This window comes from Cryptotermes secundus, unplaced genomic scaffold, assembly GCF_002891405.2.
Source record: "Cryptotermes secundus unplaced genomic scaffold, Csec_1.0 scaffold151, whole genome shotgun sequence".
NCBI classification, from domain to species: Eukaryota; Metazoa; Arthropoda; class Insecta; order Blattodea; family Kalotermitidae; genus Cryptotermes; species Cryptotermes secundus.
The window spans coordinates 194,621-219,176 of NW_019744408.1; the positions used below are offsets into that span (position 1 = coordinate 194,621).

The following is a 24,556-nucleotide window of genomic DNA, read 5'->3' on the forward strand; positions in this document are numbered from 1 at the left end:
GGGATCATCTCAAACTTTGTCCAAGTGATGAAAAGTTGACTATGTTTATAGAGTATTCATTATTTTATTTTCACCTGTGAACTGTCATTCTGCTCTGCAGGTCTCAAGACTTACAACTGTATCAATCCCTAAGAACAAAATGCAAGTACAGTATGCGCCAAAACGTGCAGTACTGGAACTCGCGCATCTTGAACGCGCATGTGCATTTGACGATGGGACATAGCTCCAGCTGCATGTGTTCCCAGTAGTGAAAAAGAAGTTGTATTGTGCAGTTGTTGTTGGAAATGGGTCTCTCAACAGAGGAAAAAGTATTCATAGTTGAGTATTATTTCCGCTCATATGGAAGTGGTCGCCAGATAACTCGCTTCCTTGGTTTTGAGCAGCCAGATGCTATCATCCAGAAACTGCTACATAGTACACGTGTGACGATGTGGTGTGCCATTTCAGCACACGAAATATTATGCCCCTTCTTCATTGAGGATGAGGAAGGGAATGCTACAGGGACATGGTGATCAGACCATTTCTTCAGGATTTGAGAAGGTTCTGTCATGCAAGGGGCCTTCACATGAATATACAGTGGTATTAAGAGGATGTCTTTTCATTTCAGTACTGTATATGTTTTGGAAGACACCTGAGGAAAGGCTATGTTTCAGTGTGTTTAAATTTCATACTTTTACAAAAAATGATAATTACTATTTTTTAACTTTAATTACAGCCTTCTAGGGCTCTTGTGAACACGGTAATGAACCTTCTGTAGAATGCTGGGAAATTCTTGAGTAGCTGCAGAATTGGCGGCTCCTCCAGAAGGGTTCAGCTCCATGAATAAGTAAGTAAGTAATTCCAGGCTTCTAGTGCAGGGGATTTAGTTATTTAAATGCACACGCCAAACGTCTTAAATTCAAGCTGAGAAGTAGGAAGTATCAACTGACTGACGTGACACAACTGGTCACACATTACGTTTTCACACACAGTTTTACTGACAACAAAAATTGTCTCAAGTTAGAAAATGCTTCACATGCTACTTATGATGGTAACTGCAGGAAAATAAAATTGTTCCACCATCCATTATTACTGCATGAAGGTCATTCAAATCTAACCCATTTGCGGCACTGCTGGCAAACATACATAGGTCGTACCGAAAGTCATGAGCAACTTTCTTTTGCATGCAACCTGGGAACAGCAGACGAAAGAGAGTATGGTGGTAGGTGGAACCAGCTGTTGTGTTAACCTTGAGTGTCTTGTGACGTCAATAGCTAGCATCATGTGAACAGTATCACTCCTAACAAAATGGCCGACAACGATATGTCATTTTGCCAGCATGCTGTCATCGAATTTCTTGTGAAAGAGGAAATCCCTGTTGCAGAAATTCACCAGACTTCATTGTGCTTATGGAAGTGTGTGCATGGGTGCGAGCAGTGTTCAAAGATGGGTGAAACATCTTAAAGATGGGAACACCAGCATCGAAGGTGAGCCTCAGAGCGGTCGTCCTCGAACAGCCTCAACTGAACGCAACAGGGAAAGAGTGGATGAGCTCATTGAAGATGACAGGCGTGTGACTGTGGACACAATAGCCCGAAAACTTGGAATAGGGCACAGTGCAGTACAGGAGATTGAAAGCTTGGGTTATAGGAAAGTTTGTGCTCGTTGGGTCCCACGGTTATTGACCAAAGTCCATAAAGGTCATCAAAAAGCCATCACCTCAGAACTGCTGCAGAGATATCGACACAAAGGCGATCATTTTTTGCTCAGTATTGTGACAGGTGACGAAAGCTGGTTTCACCATTTCGAGCCTGAAACGAAATGGCAGAGTATGGAATGGCACCATTTGCATTCTCAATCAAAAAAGGAGGCAAACGCAGTGCCATCAGCTGCGAAGGTGATGGGCACAGTCTTCTGGGATGCAGAGGGGTTTATTCTGGCCGAATTCCTGGAACCTGGGCAAACCATCAATGCTGCTCGTTATGTCCAGACACTGCCAAAGCTCCGTTGTGCATCGCGGGATAAACGTCCGGGACGAAACATCATCATCCTGCATGACAACACTCGCCCCCATGTCGCTCGCCTCACATTGGAAGCAACTGCAAAGATGGGGTGGGAAGTTCTTCCAAACCCCTCCTATAGCCCTGATCTGGCACCCTCCGACTACTATCTTTTCAGATTTGTGAAGGATCAGCTGCGTGGATAACGTTTTGAGACAAGGGAGGAAAAGAAGTGGTGATTATGTGGAAAAATAAAGAAAGGTCTGTAGACTGAGGTGGTGTATTTGGTTTGTCAATAATAAAGCATGTTACTTTACAAAAAACTGTTGCTCATGACTTTCAGTATGACCCTCGTAGCTAGCTGCAGGTGATGGATTATATGGCAGTGTGTATGACAAACCAGAAGTCAACTATGGGCTGTGCAAAAGAATGGATACATTAGAAGATATAGAAACAGTGCTTCACTGTTAATTAATGGTGTTTCAGGGCAAATGAAGCTCACACTAGACTACAACACTGTTATTCATTTCCTTAGTGCTGAGAGTTGATGCTGGCATTCAAGGATCTGCTGAAGATTGATGATGGCATTCTAGGATTGCGATACCAACACAGTGCTACTGTGGAACCTCCCAGGACCTTAGTACTGCAATCAAAAAAGTGGCCTGCCATGCCCATGAGGAGTCCCACTTTCCTGGAGTACTAAGCCCATCCCCATGTACATCCTCCCCCACACAAGACAGGCCTGTCACCATCCTAGTTTCGGGTTGGAAGAAGACATCAAGGTTCCAGCAGCAGCCCAGCAAGTCATCTGCAGGGAGGATCCAACAGCTGGTGTGTCAATGGGATACTTGCCCAATGTCCATGGGCTTTCTTTTCAACAGCCTATGCTCCACACAGAACAATTCCCAAATGGGTTGCATTTGAAGAATCCTGATACTATTAATAACATGAGCACTCAAAATCTTGATACTTGTTTCTTAATATGTAACTAAAAATCATAGTCTCATACAGAAACCAGAAAGTTCAACACCATGTAGTCCACTAATGAATGTGATTCTGGCTCGCTTTGCCTACGCTGTGACAAAGAATGAGCCCAGTTCCAAGATTTTGTGGTTGTGTTGCTCTTTGTCTATTGCGCCATTGTTGTTATCATCATCATCATCATCATCATCATCCTTGTATGTACTTCCAAAATATTAAAACTACAATAGTTGGCCTGTTGGAGGTATTTTTGTCAGTTTTGTAATAAGCAGTCTTTATCATTACGTTAGTACTTTGGGCATTTCTCATTCTCTGGACTAAAAATATACAGCTTAGTAGGTTGCTTCTATCTTCATCTTCTGACACAAAAGTTCCATCATCTACTGAGACCATTTCATAAAGCTAATCCTTGTAAGATTACTCTCACAAACTACTGAAACTACATGTGTCTTGTACAGTGAGCTTTCCCTAACACCGTTTAAAATAGATCCAACTTCCGTTCTAGGTTGAGTTAAGTGAACTTTTGGAGTGCCACAAACCCGTATCAATTCAACCGAATGTCATAAGCAAGGCAAAAGTGGCACAGTTATGTTTACAGACATGCAGCAAAATACCTTCACTCCTAACATAATCATCTGCATAGATGTCAGGTGAAGCATGTGGTGTACACACCTTGTCTGATGTGCTGGCTGCACTTCATGTGGATTCCTTCGATCAGACCAAAAGAACAGAATGCGATCAAACAGTGGCTCAATGTCTGCCACCCTGTCACTCCAGCCTTCTGGGAATATTCGCAACAAACCACCATGTTCCTGTAAGACGAGTATCCTACACTATATACATAGTTATAAGAACTTACATCTGTTTTCCTTTTTCTTTTGGGGGGGGGGTTTAATTAAAATCAGAAGCAGTAACAACTTAAGGAGAGGTACACTGTTACATATGTGAAATGGATGCTGCATGTCAAATGGTTCACTACCATACACAAGTATGTCCAGACTTCCACTACAAGAATCTACACATTGTTGGTGGCAGTGGACACCAGCAAGAAACTTGCACACATATCTCTGGTCAGGTAGCACCACAGAACTCATCAGTTTCATGGTAAGAGTTCTTGGACAGTGGCTGCTTTCTTATCATACCCATGTCATGCCATAAGTAGGGTAAGGCTGCCTAATTTCATCATATATTTTATTCTAGGTTGCCTTGTGTAATATATTTCTGAATGAAACAAGGTTTCAGTGTTACAGCCTGAACCCTGAACTACATATATATGTAGCTTCCAACATGATCAGGTGCTCCTTTTGAATAAATTATTTTTTAATACATTTCTCTGCAAAAGATTCCCAACCCTATGAGAAGCTTTGTAATTCCATGACAGTGGTATCTGAATTCCATGATACCTAAGTAAATAGCATAAACTATTTAAATGTGCTTAATTCTCTTAAGTATAAGTAATGTATTGTTATAATAACAGTATCTAATAAAAAAACTATGATTCTATGTGAAGTAACTTATAATTCTTCTTTATTGGTACTACAATCCTGTGTGGAAGGCCTCCTCCATGGTCACTACTTTGGAGGTAACTTATAATCACACTATATTTTATAGACCTTCACACAATGAACACAAATAAATGCCTTATTCAGAACCATCAAAAGGAGTTTCACATTCCTTATGATACCACTGTAGGCAGAAGCATTGCTGAATCCATTCTGCACCCATGCTCATCTTCGAGTCATATACATAACCCCTTCTACATACAGAGCAAGTAGAGTTGTCATCACTGTTCTGAGTTTTCTTGCCAAAGCTCAATTTTTTCTTACTGGATGTAGGTCCTGTCATGGAGACTTAACTATCTTCAGAATGTAGAGAAGGCAGAAATATGGCAGGCCACAATGCCTGTAGTTACCAGATGGACCAGTTTCAGAGTTCACTGAAGTGTATAGGGCTTTGACTTGGCAGACTGTTTTCTGCAAGTGGTGTGCATGTTAGATGGGTCAGGGGCCGCGCCACAGCTCAAGCGGTTAATCGCTGGCTTCTCACCACGGTGGCCCAGGTTCGATCCCGGGTCTGGTCAAGTGGGATTTGTGGTGGACAAAGTGGCGCTGGGGCAGGTTTTCTCCAAGCACTTTGGTTTCCCTTGCCAATCTTCATTCAACCAACTGCTCCACAATCACCCTCACCTATCATCTGGGGCTGGTACAATAGGCCAGAAGTGGCCGCAGTACAAGGCATTTAGTCCCACCCCACAAGCAATAAAAAAATTTGTGTAGGGTCATTAATTTATCACAAGCACATATTCTGAAATGTCTGATGTTATGAAAGGTGTTACCAATTGTTGCAGTTTATGTCACAGGAGATCACTCTCACAATATAGTATTCAAAGAAGAGTCCAGGCAACATGAAAAAAAAAATTCATTCAAATATCAATACTTCAACATGCGTTCAAAAACTTTGTTCAAGAAACCTCTCATTTTGAATTTCTAGTAAATTCTATAATCATTAGTCCATTTGTTTAAAGATCCAGTAACTCTGCAGTTAGTCTAATTAAACTTTTCATAACAACTGTAAGAAATGAAGATGTCTCAGGAGATGAGCACATCCTGACAATGGAGGCTTCTCCAAAAAATAAAATTTATATTCTCTATCAACATGGAAAATGGTTCAAGAAGATCTGAATACTTCCCTTACCTTGACATTCCAGTCTTTGTTGAGGTAGTATATCACTGTGATACAACGACCATCTCTATTTGGGTTATCTACATGCTTCACATAATGAGAGCCCGAACCTGGGTAGCATGCCACCATTGCCTGCAACAAGATAACATAACAAGCAACTATCACTACACTGAAGGGAAACGCCACCAAAACACTGATTTCACCCATTACACACCTTTGCAGATGGGCACGTAATATCCGTGTCATGTAGCAAATACCCAGTGGTCACCATCACCATGGAACATGAATCAATTCCTACAACTGTTCACTACACTTTGAAGTACTCTGACTGTTCAATATCTTTGTTAATTAACAGTGTATTGCATTCTGATGAGCAGCTAGCATTATTTCTCACACTTCTCTAATTGTACTGCACAATAAACTATCTAAATGAAAGCAACCATAAACAACAAATAAACACACTACTACAGACATACAATCTGTCACACACTGTGAATTTTGCAACAAGAATTCAAAATTCCTCAAGTACAGCCCTCGATAATATTTTTATAGACAGTGTAAGATTGAGCTCTTCTTATACCTCTCCCATAGTCAACGGCCTATCGCACCTTGATGCCCAGTTTCTCACAGTAAGTGATATAGCTACAGAGGATAATTTAACACCCTTGAAACTGAGAACCAGAAGAATAAATAATGAAACCATTGCTCACTTTCAACGTCTATTAGAGAATGAAACATGGAAACCTGTTTTTGAAAATACGGATACAAACTATAAGTTTAATTCATTTTTACACATCTTTCTAAATATCTCTGAAGCTATGAAGAAAGTCGTCTTCTGGGTTTAGGGGCCGTGTATTCTTCGTTTTGGCCGACGTTCCTCCGAAACGTCGGCCAAAACGAAGAATACACGGCGCCTAAACCCAGAAGAAGACTTTCTTCATAGTCATCGCCGTGAAAACCTCAAAACCTACATCTCTGAAGCTAATTTTCCAGTTCAAAATAAAAGTGTAGGGAATATAAAAAAAATAACTGGATTACACAAGGAATTAAAATATCTTGCAAACATAAAATGAGCCTATATATATAGATGAAGTAATAATAATCCAAACATGAGAGCGTATTACAATAAGCATTGCAAAATTCTAAGCAAAGTAATAAAAGAGACTAAAAGGCAGCATTACTGTAGGCTTATAGCAAAATCAGATAATGAGATAAAAACAACCTGGAATATAATAAAACACAAGTCAGGAAAATTACAGAACAGAACACTGAACAGATAACATCAGTTCTTATAAACGGTGAAAAAGTAAAGGATCCAGAAATAATCGCAGATGCCTTCAATACTTTTTTTTTATGATTACAGAAAATCTAAACTCGCATCAAGGGACAAAAGGTGATGCCATTTCATTTCTAAAAGATGCTTTTCCTGGAAAATTCCCTGGTATTAAGTCCATTCCAACCACTGAAACTGAGATAAAAAGCATATTACTTTCTCCCAAGGCAAAAGACTCATCAGGTTATGATGGAATAACAAGTAAAATTTTAAAAGTTTGTATATCACTGATCAGTCACCCATTAACTCCATTTGTAATCACTCGCTCTTGACTGGGATCTTCCCTAACCGTCTTAAGATTTCAATAGTAAGACCAATATACAAAAAAGGTGACAAATCTAGTATGTCAAACTACAGACCAATCTCACTATTAACTACTTTTTCTGAAGTACTTGAGAAAGTTAAGCATAATAGATTAAGCCATTATTTGCAGACTAATAACATACTGGTCCCAGAACAATTCGGCTTCAGGAAGAGAATATACACTGAAAATGCAGCCTTTATGCTAACAGACAGTGTATTAAAATCTATTAACCAGAAAATGCATGTAGGTGGAATATTCTGTGATTTAGCTAAAGCTTTTGATTGTATTAATCATGAAATTTTGTTAAATAAATTACAATTTTATGGTATTCAAGGAACATTGGCAGGTTGGTTCAGATGCTACCTTGTAGATAGAAAACAAAATATTGAAATAAAATCACCTAATGCAACCCAAAGTTTATTCAAAATGGGGAACAATAGAGCATGGAGTTCCTCAGGGGTCAATTTTAGGACGTTTACTTTTTATAATCTATATAAATGACCTTCCCCCAACAATAAATACCTTATTAATACCCATAATAGTTGCTGATGACACTAGTGTAATAATTTCTAGTAAGAATTTAGATGATTTCTGTATGTCATTGAACAGTGTTCTCTCTCATATGAGTAAATGGTTTGCTGCTAACAAACTGGCCCTGAATCTGGATTAAACAAATATAATAATAAATATACAGAAGAGTCAGTATACACGAAATTCCTTGGCTTACAAATTGATAAGCACTTAAACTGGAAATACCATATCGATCAGTTGGTTCCAAAGTTAAGTGGGGCATGTTATGCAGTAAGAGCTTTGTTACATGTCAGCAACAGTGATACAGTGAAATCAGTTTATTTTTCCTACTTTCACTCTATAATGAAGTATGGACTAATATTTTGGGGTAACTCATCTGACAGCAAAAAGGTATTTACATTACAAAAGAAAATTGTTAAAATCATGGTGGGCATAAAACCTCAAAATTCTTGTAGAGAGGTATTTAGGAGATTACAGATCTTACCTCTTCCATGTGAATATATATTTTTTCATTATTAAGCTTCATTATAAATAACCAAGAACGTTTTCAGACCAATTTGGATGTACACAGTGTTAACACGAGAAACAAGAACCATCTCCATAGACCGGTTGCTAATCTGACATGTTTTCAGAAAAGTGCATGCCAGTGCTCTTTATATTTCAAAGGTAAATACTGACACACGCCACAGGTTACCTATTCTGCAGGAATGCTGGTGTTTCTGTTTGGTGAGGTCACATAGTAACACAATCTGCTGAATGAATTTCTTGACATAAAACCATTCACCTCAGTTGGGATACATACGAGTATATGTCCCTATTCTTTCAGCTCCAAGCCATGAATGTGTACAGGGACACATGAAAGTAAAGTTCCATTTTAACATTGAAACTATGTGATTGGTGATAATCTCATGCTCCCAGTAATCCTAGTCCTAGAGAATCCACTGGATAGGAAGCTGGGTTAACACCACAACTTCTCTTGACATGGAAGAGGAAGAGCAGGAGTGGATGGGGGTGTGTTCATACCACAAAATCTACAAATTGATCTATAGTGTATCATGTGACTTCAGGGTAGATGTTCAGTAACAGACTGGCTATGAGCTGGAAAACAAGTGATAATTCTTCTCTATATAATCACATCTGAATGGGCTGTGGTGAACATCCAGCCTCACACACCATGAACTTTTTCCCTCAGGGATAATATCGCTGAATGATATAGATCACCAGTGACCCTCACCTAATGCTGCAATTTCATGGTATTCTAAATTTTATACAAAACTTTCCACTTTAATCTAGTATTTATTTAGTCTACAATATCCTTTTACATCTTCAGTTTTTTTCCCCATCTCTTGATCTGTGTCTACAACTGTTTCATTACTTTGAACTGTTTAATGCATAATGTAATTACTACAATGCATCAAAGCACAAACATTTGCAAGATATGTGATGTCACATTCTTTCATTTTTAGAACATAACTTTAATAACAGGTAGGATTAATTCGGTGTTTCTTTCTTGCAATGAAAACAAATTCATGTGTGAAAGTATAAAGTGGTGTAATGGAAAACAGAAGTAATACAATTATTTAGATAAAAGGGGTAGAGCTATCCCCAACAGGCTGTCGCGGCCCATAGGGTTGAGAGACATTGAGGCTCCCATATTTTCTAGATAATCAGCTCACAGGTGGTGGCGAGGATGTCAGCCTTATGAACTGGCTGCCCTTTACCCCTAGGAATATTCCTGGTACTCATTTCTGTTAGAGGTTGAGTTCACCTCAGGGCCATAGTGCGGCTGGAAGGGTTCAGCCAATTGAAAAATCCACTGATCTCATTGAGAATCCAACCCAAGACCTTCTGGCTTGTAGCAAAGTGCCTCACCTAACTATGCTACTGTGCCCCAATTATTTCAGTACAGTATATTATTTTAAGAAAAACCCAGACTGTCTTTAAATGTGTTTTTGTCAAGGTCTCTCATGGAATACTTCAGTAGTTAAAAGATATGACTGGTAACATGGTACACATGAAAGCAGATTTCTGTATCATACATCTGTGTGCATGAAACTCAAAATTAAAACATACTTGCAGATTTATTATGAAGTATGTGATTCATACGGAATCTGAGAATTTCAAACAAAAAGCCCCAAATCCAAGCATATAACAGAAACCAAATATATAATTCATTACATTCAGACACAGTTCCCATTATACTGAAGTAACTGAAGCCTCGAATATGGAAAAGCACTAACAAGACAAAAACAAGGAACACAGTTTTAATGTGACTCTGTGGGTGACACCAATGTGGCCTACAGTCTTTATCACAAGATTTACAGCAAGCATGATGTAACAGCATGAGTAAAGTAACAGAAAACTGTGTTCTTAATTTCTTACAAATTAAATGATAATACTATCACAGCGGGGGCACGCAGTAGCGTAGTTGGTTGAGGCACTATGCTAGAAGCTGGAAGGTCGCGGGTTCAAGTCCCAATGAAGTCACTGGATTTTTTCAGTTGACCTAATCCTTCCAGCCGCACTATGGCCCTGGGGTCAACTCAGCCTCTAAAATAAATGAGTACCAGGAATTGATTAAATAATTTTCCTGGGGAGTAAAGCGCGGCCGGCGTAAGGCTGACAACCTTACCGCCATATTTGAGCCAACTGTCTAGATAATGTGAGACCCTCAACGTCTCACAACCCTATGGACATTCACGGCTTGTTACAGGGATAGCTTTACTTTTTACTTTTTTTTAATACTATCACAACCTTATAATAATTATGCAGCAAATCAATTTAACATCCAAAATAGTATAGAATAACACATCATAAACCTAAACTTATTCAGGTTTATTTAGGTTCCTTTCTGCATAAAAACGAAATTAAAACTGCATCATGACTAAATCAACATCAGTGATGGAACACTGATGGAACACTGATGGCACACTGCTGACTGCAAGTGGGCTTTGGGGGATATTTCATAACGATCCTTCAGCAGTAGACTGCTTTTCACCTGCTCAGGGAATACCATTATTTTATGGAACCTGAGGGTTAATTATCATGTACATTTTCTTCAGCCTTCCAGAAATCTCTTGGCTAGTCAGGAGAGAGGATCACCATCCACTTTCATCATTTCACCCTGTATGCATTTGGATTTGTGGCACAGTCAAGGAGCCAAGAGCCTATACACATCACAAACCAATTTTACCTAGATCACAGAAAATGCTGGAAATGCTGTCTTTTGTTCCACAAGTATTCCTGGCACCTTTGCCCCCTCCCAACAAAAAAAAAAAGTTTTACATAGAGGCACTGAAGTTCTTATGAAACAAAGTAACATACATTTCCCCTCCTACCTTCAACTGCACAAGGGTTTGATTTACAAACATTTTGCTTTATGGTTCCCCACAAATAAAATATGACATGGGTTGATGCCATGAGATCATGCTCACCATAAACCACTGCTAAAAACATGTAACTGCATTGGTCAACCACAGAAGCAGTGGGAATGCAAGGCTTGTGATTTATGAATGAGATAGCACTACACATATCAGTTTGCTTCACCACAGCCATTCAATGATTTCCTAGAGTGAAGCTGACGTGAAATGTTAATATGTACAGACTATGTTAACCATACTGATATGTTGGGATTTTGGACTTTATNCCATGTCTGAATGTGCGTGGTGCAAGACTACACAAGCAGTGCCCGTCCTCTAGCCTGAATGGCCGATGGATTTCTGGAGGCTTTCAGATGACCTCTCTGTATTTCTTTAAGCTCCATTTTGATATTACCCTCCCATCCATGCAGACGTCTTCAGAATGTTCATATTCACCTTAAGGTTTCCAGACTGAAATGCTATAAGCATTTCTCATATTCTTGCAAGTCCCACTTCCTCATGCTTCTTGATTCAACAATCCTAACATCATTTAGTGAAGAACAGAAATGAGGAAGCTCTTTGGTATATAATTTCTATATCCTCCTCTTACTTCCCGTCTCTTAGGTCCAAACACTCTCCTCAGCATCCAGCTCACAAACTCTATGTCCACATTATTACCTTAGCACACAAGAATGGGCTCTAATTTTGTGATACAGAAACAGAATCTCTAATGCTAGAAACCAACTATCATTTTGGATCATTTATCTCCTTTCCTTTAAAATTTGGTTATGGCCACTAAAACAGATATGCTGCCAATGACACATAGAGAAACAATTGATATTTGACTGTTTTTATGTTTTTATTCCCTGGAAATGTGAAATCTCCTTTCTTGTCTTTGGTAATCCCTTTCATTGCCTTATCCTAAAAATCTGAAATGTATTTCATTTCCAACAACTGCTTTCCTGTTACCTTGAAAAGGAACACCCCCCCCCCCACAAAGCGGATGGCTGAGACCTTTAAACCAAGTACCGCTGGAATTCAAGCGAGCCACATGTGAGAACAGATACTGCTTAATACTTGGAATGTGAACACAAAGCTACATTTTGAGGGTGGTGCCTTGTACAGAAACAATCTGTATACAAAAATTCAAAGCAACTCTTTAACGAACAATGTAGTAACATCAAGTCTCAATGTAGTGATTCCATTCTGATGCCTGTTACTGCTTGTCTAAAACATATGAAAGTATGTCATACCATGAGTAGGCAACCCAATTGGTGAAAAAAGCCATATGTACTCAATGAGATCCTCTGTATGGGAAATTTCCATTCTCACCGTATGTTTAAAACTGTATCTGAGAGTTTAGGTCACTGACTGATGACAATATACCCCCAAAGATGTTTCAGAAACAGACCCACATACTTCAACTTCAGTCAATTGCCACTGGCCCTCACCAGCACAGTTGTTCTTTCTTTCAGGCCCCGTTGAGACTTTTATGCGTTTTGAAGTGAGGACTTCTATTTGAGGAAAGAATGGGTCCAACCACTATCGGTCACTGCTGGCTCTAACTCACTTAGTCGCCATCAGACCCATACACGTTCAGTGCTATCACATTTATGTCAGCAGTTCGAATCTGGAAGACCATGTTCTTTAGTGCATTTCTACAATTTCTGCACAAATATGATACAGGATCTTCAAATAGGCCATTATAATTTTTATTCTAAACTTAACTACTCTGCATTCATGATAATGTTCCCGTCTCAAGACAATGATTCAATGTTTCATTTCAAGACTTTCCTCTCACAGTCAGACCAAGAGTAGACAATAAGGAGACTTCGTGCTCTCCTGATGTGGTCCATGAGCCCATTGCTGAACTTTTTGGACAAAACCATGGAAGTAAGCACAACTGTCTTAGCTTTTAAGCTGAAACAGACAGGATGCTCTTGATGTTGTATGACAGTGTGGACAGCATTTCTTTCTGGCAAGATTACATACGAAGCAGCCATGTCAGACCTGTGTCCAGAGAGGCAAGATACAGCTTCTCCTTAAGAATATAATTATTGTGCAGTCGGCACAGTGACTGGATAGGGGCTGGATTGCCGAGGGGTTGGAGTTCGAGTCCCAGTAGACGGCAAGACTTTTCTCCTCTCCATGTCCACCAGACCAGTTTTGGGGCCCACTCAGCCTCCTATAGATTAGGTACTGAGAACTCATTCCTTGGGCGCAAAGCGGCTAGGGAGTAAAGCTGACCACTCATCTCCAACTAGTGCCGAGGTCAAGAATATGTGGATCTATACACCAACTCCCCCATATGTCTTCATATGCATGGGGGAAATTAACTTGTTTTTTCTTTTTACCTTTACACCCCATTACAGTGCGCTGATCTCAGGACTTTCCCTCCAATCGTTCAGCCACTCAGAGGTGGAGTCTGACACCCCTTCCATCTCCTCGTGACACGAAGATTCGTCCTACTTGTGTAATCGCCAAGACTAGGGCTTAAAAAAAACAGGCCACAAATAAAACTTAACACAGTGTAACGTGGTTGGCCAGAGCGTTGTTAAGCAACGGATCGGTAAACAAACCTCGACAGACTGTTTTATATGGGGTCCGCACCGCGACCGTTGCTATGTAATGGTTCGGTAATCACGTTGCAACAGCAGAGGCGGTCTCTGCAAAGGAGTTTTCTTAAAAACAAAAGGCGTTACGATTCAGATTCTTAGTTCTGAGTTCTTGTCGTAGAAGACAGCCACGGAAAGTTCGTCGGCCTGTGATCAGAAGACTTCATTCATGCGTGATTCAGTGAGACTCTTATGGTTCTGCGTTTTAGTTGTGGTACCAGGAGAGGACCAGTTTGTGTGCAAATCAGCGATAGCGCTGTATTTAAATGTGATCAAGAGAGACTGTAACCAAGGTGCTAATAATTCCAATCATCCGAACTAGAATCCGTCATTCTCGCCACGCGTACCACCCCACACGCGACTACAGATTACAGCAAAAGCTGAAATGATCTCGGTTGCTGTCTGGAGAACGTTCAATCTTAGTACCGATTTCATCGATACTGGAGGGGGAGGGGGTGAAACGCTATATGCTACTGAGAAGGAACCGGATGGAATCGGTGCAAAACTCGAATATTTTTCTCCAAAATCTATCCGACACTTTGCATAGGAGACCGATATTTCACGTTTAAAGTTTACTCTACTTCCGCGGGGGGATTCAATTTCACGGATCTGCTGGGATTGTGTGTATAACGCTGAAGAGCATTTAGATCATCTGCTGTGATCTGGTTACGTCTTATTTGTAGTGTGCTAGGCGACATGCTTGTCAATTCCGTAAGGCCCCTCCATACACACAGTTTGGTCTTCCGATCGACCTTACAGGCAAAACTGTGACAGTTTACCCCCTCCCTTTCCTCCCCCATACACGCGTAGATAAAGCGGCAGGCTTCATGCCACAATCACGGTCTTCCAGCCTATAATGCTGAGTCACACACGTCACGTGCTACGGTCCTGCAGGCAGAACTGACGGACTGACGGGTTTCCCACACGCCAACAGTCCAAACAATTGGCCGGCCGGTCGCACCACACACGTCAGTTTTGCCTTTCAGTCTTCAACTGTGCAGGCCGAACTGGAGGTCAAACTGTGTGTGTATGGGGGCCCTAAGTCCCGCATCTTCGCAGCACCAGAGGAGCTCCATGCTCCTCCGCCTGAGAGGCCCTAAGATTTGTAGCAAGCACTAGGATCATCGCACTGCACAACATTCGTCTTCCTCCTTTCAAAACATATGCGACAAAGCTTATCGTGGAACAGAACCATGTCCGCGATCGCAAGGCCTTATTTGGCAATTTATCGCTGTGTTATCAGTTCATGTTGATGTACTCGTCTACCCTTTCTTTTTTGTTATTGATGGATATTTTAATTAACGTTAGGATCTAATTATTGCAGTGTTAAAGCAATTTTTGGCCCGACGACACAATTACGCCGTCAGCTATGTCACTGAACGGTGCATTAATGAGAATAAAAGCTGTCGGACGCTATTCACTAGAGCTTGGTATAAGCAGGCTTCTAGCACGCGTTTAGAGCCTCTCTCTCTATAAGAAAATGTTCCCATATGCTGAATTCAGGCAAAAAAAAAAAAATGTGAAAGCTACCCCTGTAACAGGCCGTGGAAGCCCGTAGGGCTGTGAGACGTTGAAGCTACTACATTTTCTAGACAATAGTCTCAAAGATGGCGGTGAGGATCTCAGCCTTATGCGCCAGCCGCCCTTTACCCCTAGGATGATTCCTGGTACTCATTTCTGTTAGAGGATGAGTTGACACCAGGGCCATAATGCAGCAGGAAGGATCAGGCCAATTTAAAAATCCAATGACCACATCGGGAATCGAACCCGCGATCTTCCAGCTTGTAGCACAGTGCCTCAACCAACTACGCTACCGCGTGCCCCCTATGCTTAATTCACGTTTTATATTAATTTCAATTTATTGAACTGTGTTTCAATACATTACATAGTTTTGTGGCCGCATAACACAAGAGCCATGAAGTACACATATTCTTTACAATTTATTGTTATCATCAGTTGCTGATGCTTTCGCTAAGCATTTCCAATCTGTTTACAAGGACTTTCCCCCACTCTCGCAATCTTTATCCCTTCCCCCATTTCTGATGCGGATATCTGCAAAGCCATCAAGAGACTAAAACCTTCCAAATCTGTCGGACTTGGCGGTATTCATGGTTTTATCATAAAAGGTTGTTCAGATAGTTTTATTCCTATACTTAGGCATATATTTAACTTGAGCCTGACGCAGCAGTATTTTCCTGCTGCATGGAAAGAATCTGCTGTTGTACCAGTATTTAGAAGAGGCAATCATGCCGTTGTGTGCATCTACAGACCCATTTCTATTCTCAGTAATTTCTGTAAATTGTTTGAATTCATTATTCATGATCATGTTTCGCATTACGCTAAATTCATTCCCAATCAACATGGCTTTACCAGAACTAAATCTACAGTTACCAATTTGGTGACGTTTCTTTTGACTTTTTGACGCCTGTTGTCCGCGGTCAGCGTCAAGCTGATGCTGCCCATTTTGAGCTTTCGAATGCTTTTGACCTCGTCCCTCAAATCATGCTCTTGCATAAATTAAGTTCCTTCGGATTCTCTGATGCTTATGTCAGCTGATTTCGCAGTTACTTGAAAACAGACAATCTCGGGTTCGCGTTTCTGGCACTCTCTCCCTGGCTTTTCATGTAACGTCCGGTGTGCCGCAAGGCTCTGTTCTGGGGCATTTTCTTTTCAACGTATTCATAAATTACCTATGTAACTCTTTTAACTACTGTAAACTTTTAATTTCTAATTTTCCGCGTCATTAACTCACCACATGGTCGCCTCTTACTTCAATCTGACATCAGTTCCGTGAGTGACTAGTGCATTGCTAACTCCACAAGACTTAATATTGCTAAAATGCGTGTTGTGTCATACACAAGGAAAACTAATTTTTTTAATTATGAGTATCAGCTTTGTCGTGCTATCATTACACGCACTAGCAGTATTAAGGCTATGGGTGTTTTCTTTGATTCAAAATGATATTTTCACACACATGTTGATTACGTATTTTCTGAATGCATAAACCTTTTATGCCTNTTGACTTTTTGACGCCTGTTGTCCGCGGTCAGCGTCAAGCTGATGCTGCCCATTTTGAGCTTTCGAATGCTTTTGACCTCGTCCCTCAAATCATGCTCTTGCATAAATTAAGTTCCTTCGGATTCTCTGATGCTTATGTCAGCTGATTTCGCAGTTACTTGAAAACAGACAATCTCGGGTTCGCGTTTCTGGCACTCTCTCCCTGGCTTTTCATGTAACGTCCGGTGTGCCGCAAGGCTCTGTTCTGGGGCATTTTCTTTTCAACGTATTCATAAATTACCTATGTAACTCTTTTAACTACTGTAAACTTTTAATTTCTAATTTTCCGCGTCATTAACTCACCACATGGTCGCCTCTTACTTCAATCTGACATCAGTTCCGTGAGTGACTAGTGCATTGCTAACTCCACAAGACTTAATATTGCTAAAATGCGTGTTGTGTCATACACAAGGAAAACTAATTTTTTTAATTATGAGTATCAGCTTTGTCGTGCTATCATTACACGCACTAGCAGTATTAAGGCTATGGGTGTTTTCTTTGATTCAAAATGATATTTTCACACACATGTTGATTACGTATTTTCTGAATGCATAAACCTTTTATGCCTTATTCGCTCCATTACCTACATATTTTCCTCCATCGAGCGTCTGTATGTACTATACTTTACTTTAGTCAGGTCCAAGTTGGAATANATTTCGCAGTTACTTGAAAACAGACAATCTCGGGTTCGCGTTTCTGGCACTCTCTCCCTGGCTTTTCATGTAACGTCCGGTGTGCCGCAAGGCTCTGTTCTGGGGCATTTTCTTTTCAACGTATTCATAAATTACCTATGTAACTCTTTTAACTACTGTAAACTTTTAATTTCTAATTTTCCGCGTCATTAACTCACCACATGGTCGCCTCTTACTTCAATCTGACATCAGTTCCGTGAGTGACTAGTGCATTGCTAACTCCACAAGACTTAATATTGCTAAAATGCGTGTTGTGTCATACACAAGGAAAACTAATTTTTTTAATTATGAGTATCAGCTTTGTCGTGCTATCATTACACGCACTAGCAGTATTAAGGCTATGGGTGTTTTCTTTGATTCAAAATGATATTTTCACACACATGTTGATTACGTATTTTCTGAATGCATAAACCTTTTATGCCTTATTCGCTCCATTACCTACATATTTTCCTCCATCGAGCGTCTGTATGTACTATACTTTACTTTAGTCAGGTCCAAGTTGGAATATGCCTCAGTAGTTTGGAACCACGTCACTTCGACTGATGCCAGTAAGCTTGAGCGCATCCAGCAGAAGTTTGGGTCCGTCTATTTTTTCGTTTCTTCCCTCATATTCCATATAATTATACAGATGCCTTAGAGAAATGAAGTCCACAATCTTTAGGTAATCGGAGACATCACCTTGATGCACTTTCTTTTTATTCAAGTCTGTNCTACTGTAAACTTTTAATTTCTAATTTTCCGCGTCATTAACTCACCACATGGTCGCCTCTTACTTCAATCTGACATCAGTTCCGTGAGTGACTAGTGCATTGCTAACTCCACAAGACTTAATATTGCTAAAATGCGTGTTGTGTCATACACAAGGAAAACTAATTTTTTTAATTATGAGTATCAGCTTTGTCGTGCTATCATTACACGCACTAGCAGTATTAAGGCTATGGGTGTTTTCTTTGATTCAAAATGATATTTTCACACACATGTTGATTACGTATTTTCTGAATGCATAAACCTTTTATGCCTTATTCGCTCCATTACCTACATATTTTCCTCCATCGAGCGTCTGTATGTACTATACTTTACTTTAGTCAGGTCCAAGTTGGAATATGCCTCAGTAGTTTGGAACCACGTCACTTCGACTGATGCCAGTAAGCTTGAGCGCATCCAGCAGAAGTTTGGGTCCGTCTATTTTTTCGTTTCTTCCCTCATATTCCATATAATTATACAGATGCCTTAGAGAAATGAAGTCCACAATCTTTAGGTAATCGGAGACATCACCTTGATGCACTTTCTTTTTATTCAAGTCTGTCGCGGGCTTAAATCTTGCTTTTCCCTTTTGGAAAACGTTAGCCTTCGTGTTCCTCCCAGCAGTCTTAGGGCTTCCCATTGTTTGGTGTTTGTCCCTCTAAGAACACTGTCCTTCTGCTCGGTGCGCCTATGCTGACAACGCGGTGGGTAAAGATCTCGACATATCTGCAGTCGCGACCGTCTCTTAATCATATTTAGCATGTAAATAAACAAAAAGTTGGAATAAATTAATATGTTTATTGATCCATTTAAAACTTGATTTGTTTTATACTTTATTGCTGCCATAATTATAATTATCTAGACAATCGGCTCAAAGATGGCGGTAACGTTGCCACCCTTACGCGCCGGCCGCGCTTTCTCGTCACAAATGGCATACCTATTGGAAATGTACTTATTTTATTTTTCTCGCCTGTTAAAGCTAACTTCAATTTTTCTTAGAATTGCTATTAATTTACTTGCATTATATAGACTGTCATATTTTGTATTTTGTCCTTTAATTATTTTTGTGTATTTCTATGTACTCGTGCTAACTTTGTAACTGGCCACTGTGCTGTTAAGTTTGCACGTAAATAAATACGAATTGAATAATTATTATTATTATTATTATTGGGGACACGCGGTAGCGTAGTTGGTTGAGGCACTACGCTACAAGCCGGATGGTCGCGGGATCGAATCCAGATGAGGTGGATTTTTCAATTTACCTAATCCTTCCAGTAGCACTATGGTCCTGGGTAAAGGGCAGCCGGCGCGTAAGACTGAAAACCTCTCCGCCATCTGTGAGCCGAGTGTCTAGAAAATGTGGGAGCCTCAACATCTCACAACCCTATGGGCCTCCACGGCCTGTTACAGGGATACCTTTACTTTTTAATTTATTGTTGTTGTTGTTATTATTATTATTATTACGATTGTACAGCCATTTGTTGTGCCTTGGCCGCATTTTCAGTTTCTTGATCCTATACACATTCGGTAGACTCCTAGGACGGGGTCTCAGCCCGTCGCAAACACGCAGAACAGCACAGAATGAACGCATACAATACAGACATTCATGCCTTTAGTTGGATTCGAACCCATGATCCCAGTGTTGAAGCAAGCCTCTTCAACTGGGTCATAATGTTAATAATCATTATGATGCATGAGAAGGGTTCGGATAACCAGATGAAGGCGAACATTCGGCTTCATGCTTCACCCGCTTTATCCCTGTCGAAGGAACTACGTAAGCCCTACGGCCAGTCTGGATATACCAGTAGTGTTGACAACTTTGAAAAATATATACAAAGTCGTTAATCGTTTCAAAAACATCGTCAAAGAGTGCCGTCACAGTTTCTTTCCTCAGTAAATAATAATCTTAGTTTCCGGTGACGTCATTACAGGATTCCGAACAATTAGCTCTAGTAGCTTTTAGTACCATCTCACTACAATATGTTCTTATAATTCGACATAATTCTACATTTCAGTGGGGCACGCAGTAGCGTAGTAGGTTGAGGCACTTTGCTACGAGCCGGAAGGTCGTGGGTATGATTCCCGCTGATGTCACTGGATTTTTCAATTGACCTAATCCTTCCAGGCGCACTGTGGCCCTGGGGCCGGCTCAGCCTCTAACAGAAATGAGTACCAGGATTCTTCCTGGGGTGTAAAGGGCGGCCGGCGAGTAAGGCTGACAATCTCATCGCCATCTGTGGGCCGACTGTCTAGAAAATGTGGGAGACTCAACCTCTCATAATCCCATGGGTCTCCATGGCCTGTTCCATCTTACTACATTTCTGTTCAGTTATCAACATGCCAAAATATCTAAAGCGGTCGCGAAGTTATTTTACATTTCCGCAAAATAAAACCGCAATACAACTTGCACTCAACCAAGCAAAGTTTCAGAGTTTTACACTGTACAGTGCTAGTTTCCACCGCAAAAGTTCATAACAACCGTCATACTTCGTTTATGATACGGAATTGAGAAAGAACGAAGTGAGGAAGTATCCAATGGCAAGATGGCCTCTGCGATTGAAACATGGAGCAGAAACACAGCCGTGCATCTCGTTAACATGACTCTTTCTGAACTGGATACACTCACAACGGCAGTATCAAGAACTTCGTTCAAAATTTACGACGCAGAAAGGAGATAAGTATGCACTGTTATCAACAGATATGATACACTCTGAAAATCTGCTCCATTCTTTACTATCAGGTGTTTTGCAAGATATGCTAGTGGGAATCTAACGTCAGCGTTTGATGCAATTCCTCGGTATTCATACAAAGTCTGCTCCTACATATTCTGGCTTCTCCCAACCATCTGTAAGTAATTAGAGGACAAAGCGAATGACAGTAGTGATGTATATTTCGCACTAGGAAGATACCACGTTCGAATTTCGGTCAGGATACCGGCTACCTGTAGGATAATCCCTACGATTAATGTTTTTCTTCAGTTAAACGCTGTAAGCGTTTAAATCCACATTCTTCCTAAATCATTATTAACCAATCATTTCATATTTGACAATATATAACTAATATTTCTAAAATGTGGGGTGCATGCAGTAGCCGGAGGTGGCGAGTTCGAATCCCGATTTGACTTTTTTCAATTGACCTAATCCTTCCAGCCGTAGTATGGCACTGAGGGTCGACTCAGCCTCTTAACAGAAATGAGTACCATTAATCTTTCTGTGGAGTAAAAAGCGGCCGGCGTGTAAGGCTGACAACCTCACTTCCATCTGTGAGCCGATTGTCTAAAAAATGTGGAAGCCTCGACGTCTCAACCCTATGGGCCTCCATGACCAGTTACAGGGGTCGCTTTAACATTACTGTTGAAATGCATCGTTAAATACAGCATGCATCTGACAAGGAAGGACGAAACAAAAAAAAAACGCGACGTGAACTGCATAGACCTTTTCATGTGGCTGAGTTTAGGTTATGGGACACAGTGTCACCGGGAAACCTGTAGCCAGCATCCCTGAAGGAAAACAGATAAATGTTAGGCCTCACAAACGTTGGGCTGAAGCCAGAACAAAATTACAGACTGTCAACATTAATGCGGCAGCAGCAGAAGACGAGCTTCCTCCTGTTAATATTGAAATAAAAAGTGCGAAACTGTTTCTAAGAAGTGTTTAAGTTTGATTTATAGAACATACAAATGTTTAAATATGCGTCATATGCATTGAGTCGAATACAAAGAAGAGGCGGGAATCCGTACAAGTGGACAAATCTGTCAGCATATATTTGGACAAAGACTTTCGAACAACTATGTTGTAGCCATGAAAAGAAGCCATGTTGTAAGCCTTTTCTGTGCACATTTTATTCCATTTATTTGCATTAGCTATGAACTGACTTTCGAATTATCGTAGGATGATTGTAATTAAGCAGCTCCGGCGTAATGAAACAATCGGTGGGCCATATTTGTGGGTACTACCTTGAGATTTCCCACTGAAATTACGTTTATAAATATTACGAAATCAGCCCTGAAACGTTCGTCAGCATTTTCAGAAAGTCGATTCAGATGGAAGAGAAGTTTTATATAATATTTAACTGAATTCGGAACATTCTGGAAAACTGTCAGGATCTGTAGTCGTGTCTAGCAGAAGTGGCACAACTTACAAGTTAATATTTTGATGTTTCGCCGCTTTTCTTAAAATTTACTTTCTGATATGTCGCCAACAAAGTCAAAGAGATTCGGGAAGGACTAGCCCTCAAGTTTTCATTTGAAAATAAGACACGTACACAAAACTTTCTCGCAGATCCGTAAAGTAACTGATTTCGGAACAAACACGGACAAGAATAAATATATGGACATGGCATAAAATCAAAATCAGCCAGAATAATTCGTAACACAAAGAAGTTATTTGAGAGCCTGCCGAAAATGCTTCAGCCGCTTAACGGAACTTCCACGCGCTGCTTGCGTCAGTTCTGTTCCCGCGCATTCGGATTTGTGGCGTGGTTGACAAGCCAACCGCCAATACACATTACAATTCCTCTGTATCACCATAATAAGTCGTTGGACAGACGCGTGAAGCCAGCTGACACCTAATTCGCGAGCCTCCCTTTGTTACTGGTATTGCATTTGGTTTCTGCGAAAAGCAGTCATGATTCTGCACTGTTACCTCCTGTGTTGAAATGCCAGTATGCGTTACACACTGGGAAACACGTGTGCAAGTAAAATGCCTATGTGAAAAGATGGAAGATACGAAAATTTCAGGACGTTCCAGTTGCACATAGACAAACTATCTAGCCTACTGTAAATATACTGAGAGAGTCTGGACAGTTACTGATGGTTTAGGCCAAAGCGCTCTCCAGATCTCAAAACACGTGATTTACATTTATGGGAAGCCATAAAGTTAAATACTTATAGACCAAGCCCTCACACAACTAAGAAGGAAAAGGAACTATTCCAACAAAAGTTTATTCAGTTTTATAAGAACTAAACAGATTTCACTATAACGACGGTACACAAACTAAAATTAAGTAACGTCCGAACGCCTGAACGTAAATACGCTGTGGAGGTGTCGGGAATGCGTCTGGTAAGACGGAGAACATCTGCTGTAATCTGGAGATTTTACTTCTAACGAATATATGCTATTTGTTTACCGACCACGTCGTGAATCCGATTGTCCGCGAATCAATCGGTCGTGAGTCGTGACTGGAACGTCGTACGGATTTCCGATAATCTCCCCGGGTAACTATACGAACTAGTTAATCTGAAGCTTCAAAAATTATCTGGAAACAACACACACAAACAGAAATCAGACTACCTATGAAATCAGGTCGATGACGCCGATAATTCAATTAAATTCTTTATTTATTTACGTGCTTACTCAAAAGCCCAAAGCACAATTATAAAGCATGCATGAGCAAAGATGGAAACAAACACATGCACAAAAACAATAAATGGAAAAACAAAACAATTTGTATAATTTAAACAATAATATAAAAATTCAATAAATACAATCGTTCCAGCCATTATGCAGCAAAAAAGTGTGTGTGTAATATATACAATATACACACATTAAGTTCATACTGGGTACAAATCATATTTTAATAAGAAGAAGAACGGGCCATTATAAAATATGATTAAGGGGAACAGTTTTGGTTCCAAAAACGTCAACGAGCCAGCAAACATTAGCAGATGAAGTGCGTCTAACAGGAGGGGAGGGGCAATTTTTACTTGAGAAGCAGATGCTGAACAAAGCAAAGTTTTCGAAATATCGAGCAGAAACTCGAAAACCAACAGTATTCAACAGTCCTTGGTTCGAAATTCTGTCTCTTTTGCAAACTGTTGGAATAATAATAATAATAGTCTTCTTACGGAATCTGACCTATCTACTTAACAAGATGCTCAGGATCCAGATACACAAAACCACAATTCTGCAGTTCTCCTGAACGGAAGAAAAAACATGGTCCCTTATTTTAGGGAAAGAACATAAATTCCAAGAGGAGGATTAGAGGTTCTCACTACGGTAGTTATGAAGAGTTCAGTCTTCTGGGATAGAGCACTGTGTAGTCCGTTGAAAGTCAACAGACCTTTCAAAGGAACGCTCTGCTTGCAACCTGCTTCATGCTTGTCTCTTGCTTGGCTTAACGGCATTATTATATTATACCAGAAGACAGAATGCTTCATAAATTCAACCGCTTAAAAAGTTTTCCGGGAAGGTCTATGGAGCAGCAATTTGTAATATTACATAAGTTAACTGATTTAGAGAAGTCACCTAGTACAGTATTGTTAGAACAGTGAAATCCAGG

At 40.3% G+C, this 24,556-nt stretch overlaps 1 protein-coding gene across 3 annotated transcripts in view; it reads right to left on the reverse strand.

Annotated features, from left to right (window-relative positions):
* The window catches only part of LOC111874689 (egl nine homolog 3), a 65,360-nt gene that overhangs the window by 4,239 nt on the left and 36,565 nt on the right, over positions 1-24,556 (reverse strand). For all 3 annotated transcript variants that reach the window (XM_023870400.2, XM_023870398.2, XM_023870399.2), the window contains 2 exons: positions 5,655-5,774; positions 3,633-3,772 (listed from right to left, as the gene is read on the reverse strand). In XM_023870400.2, coding sequence (XP_023726168.1) covers positions 3,633-3,772; positions 5,655-5,774 — 260 coding nt within the window. The remainder of the gene's footprint in view (positions 1-3,632; positions 3,773-5,654; positions 5,775-24,556) is intronic.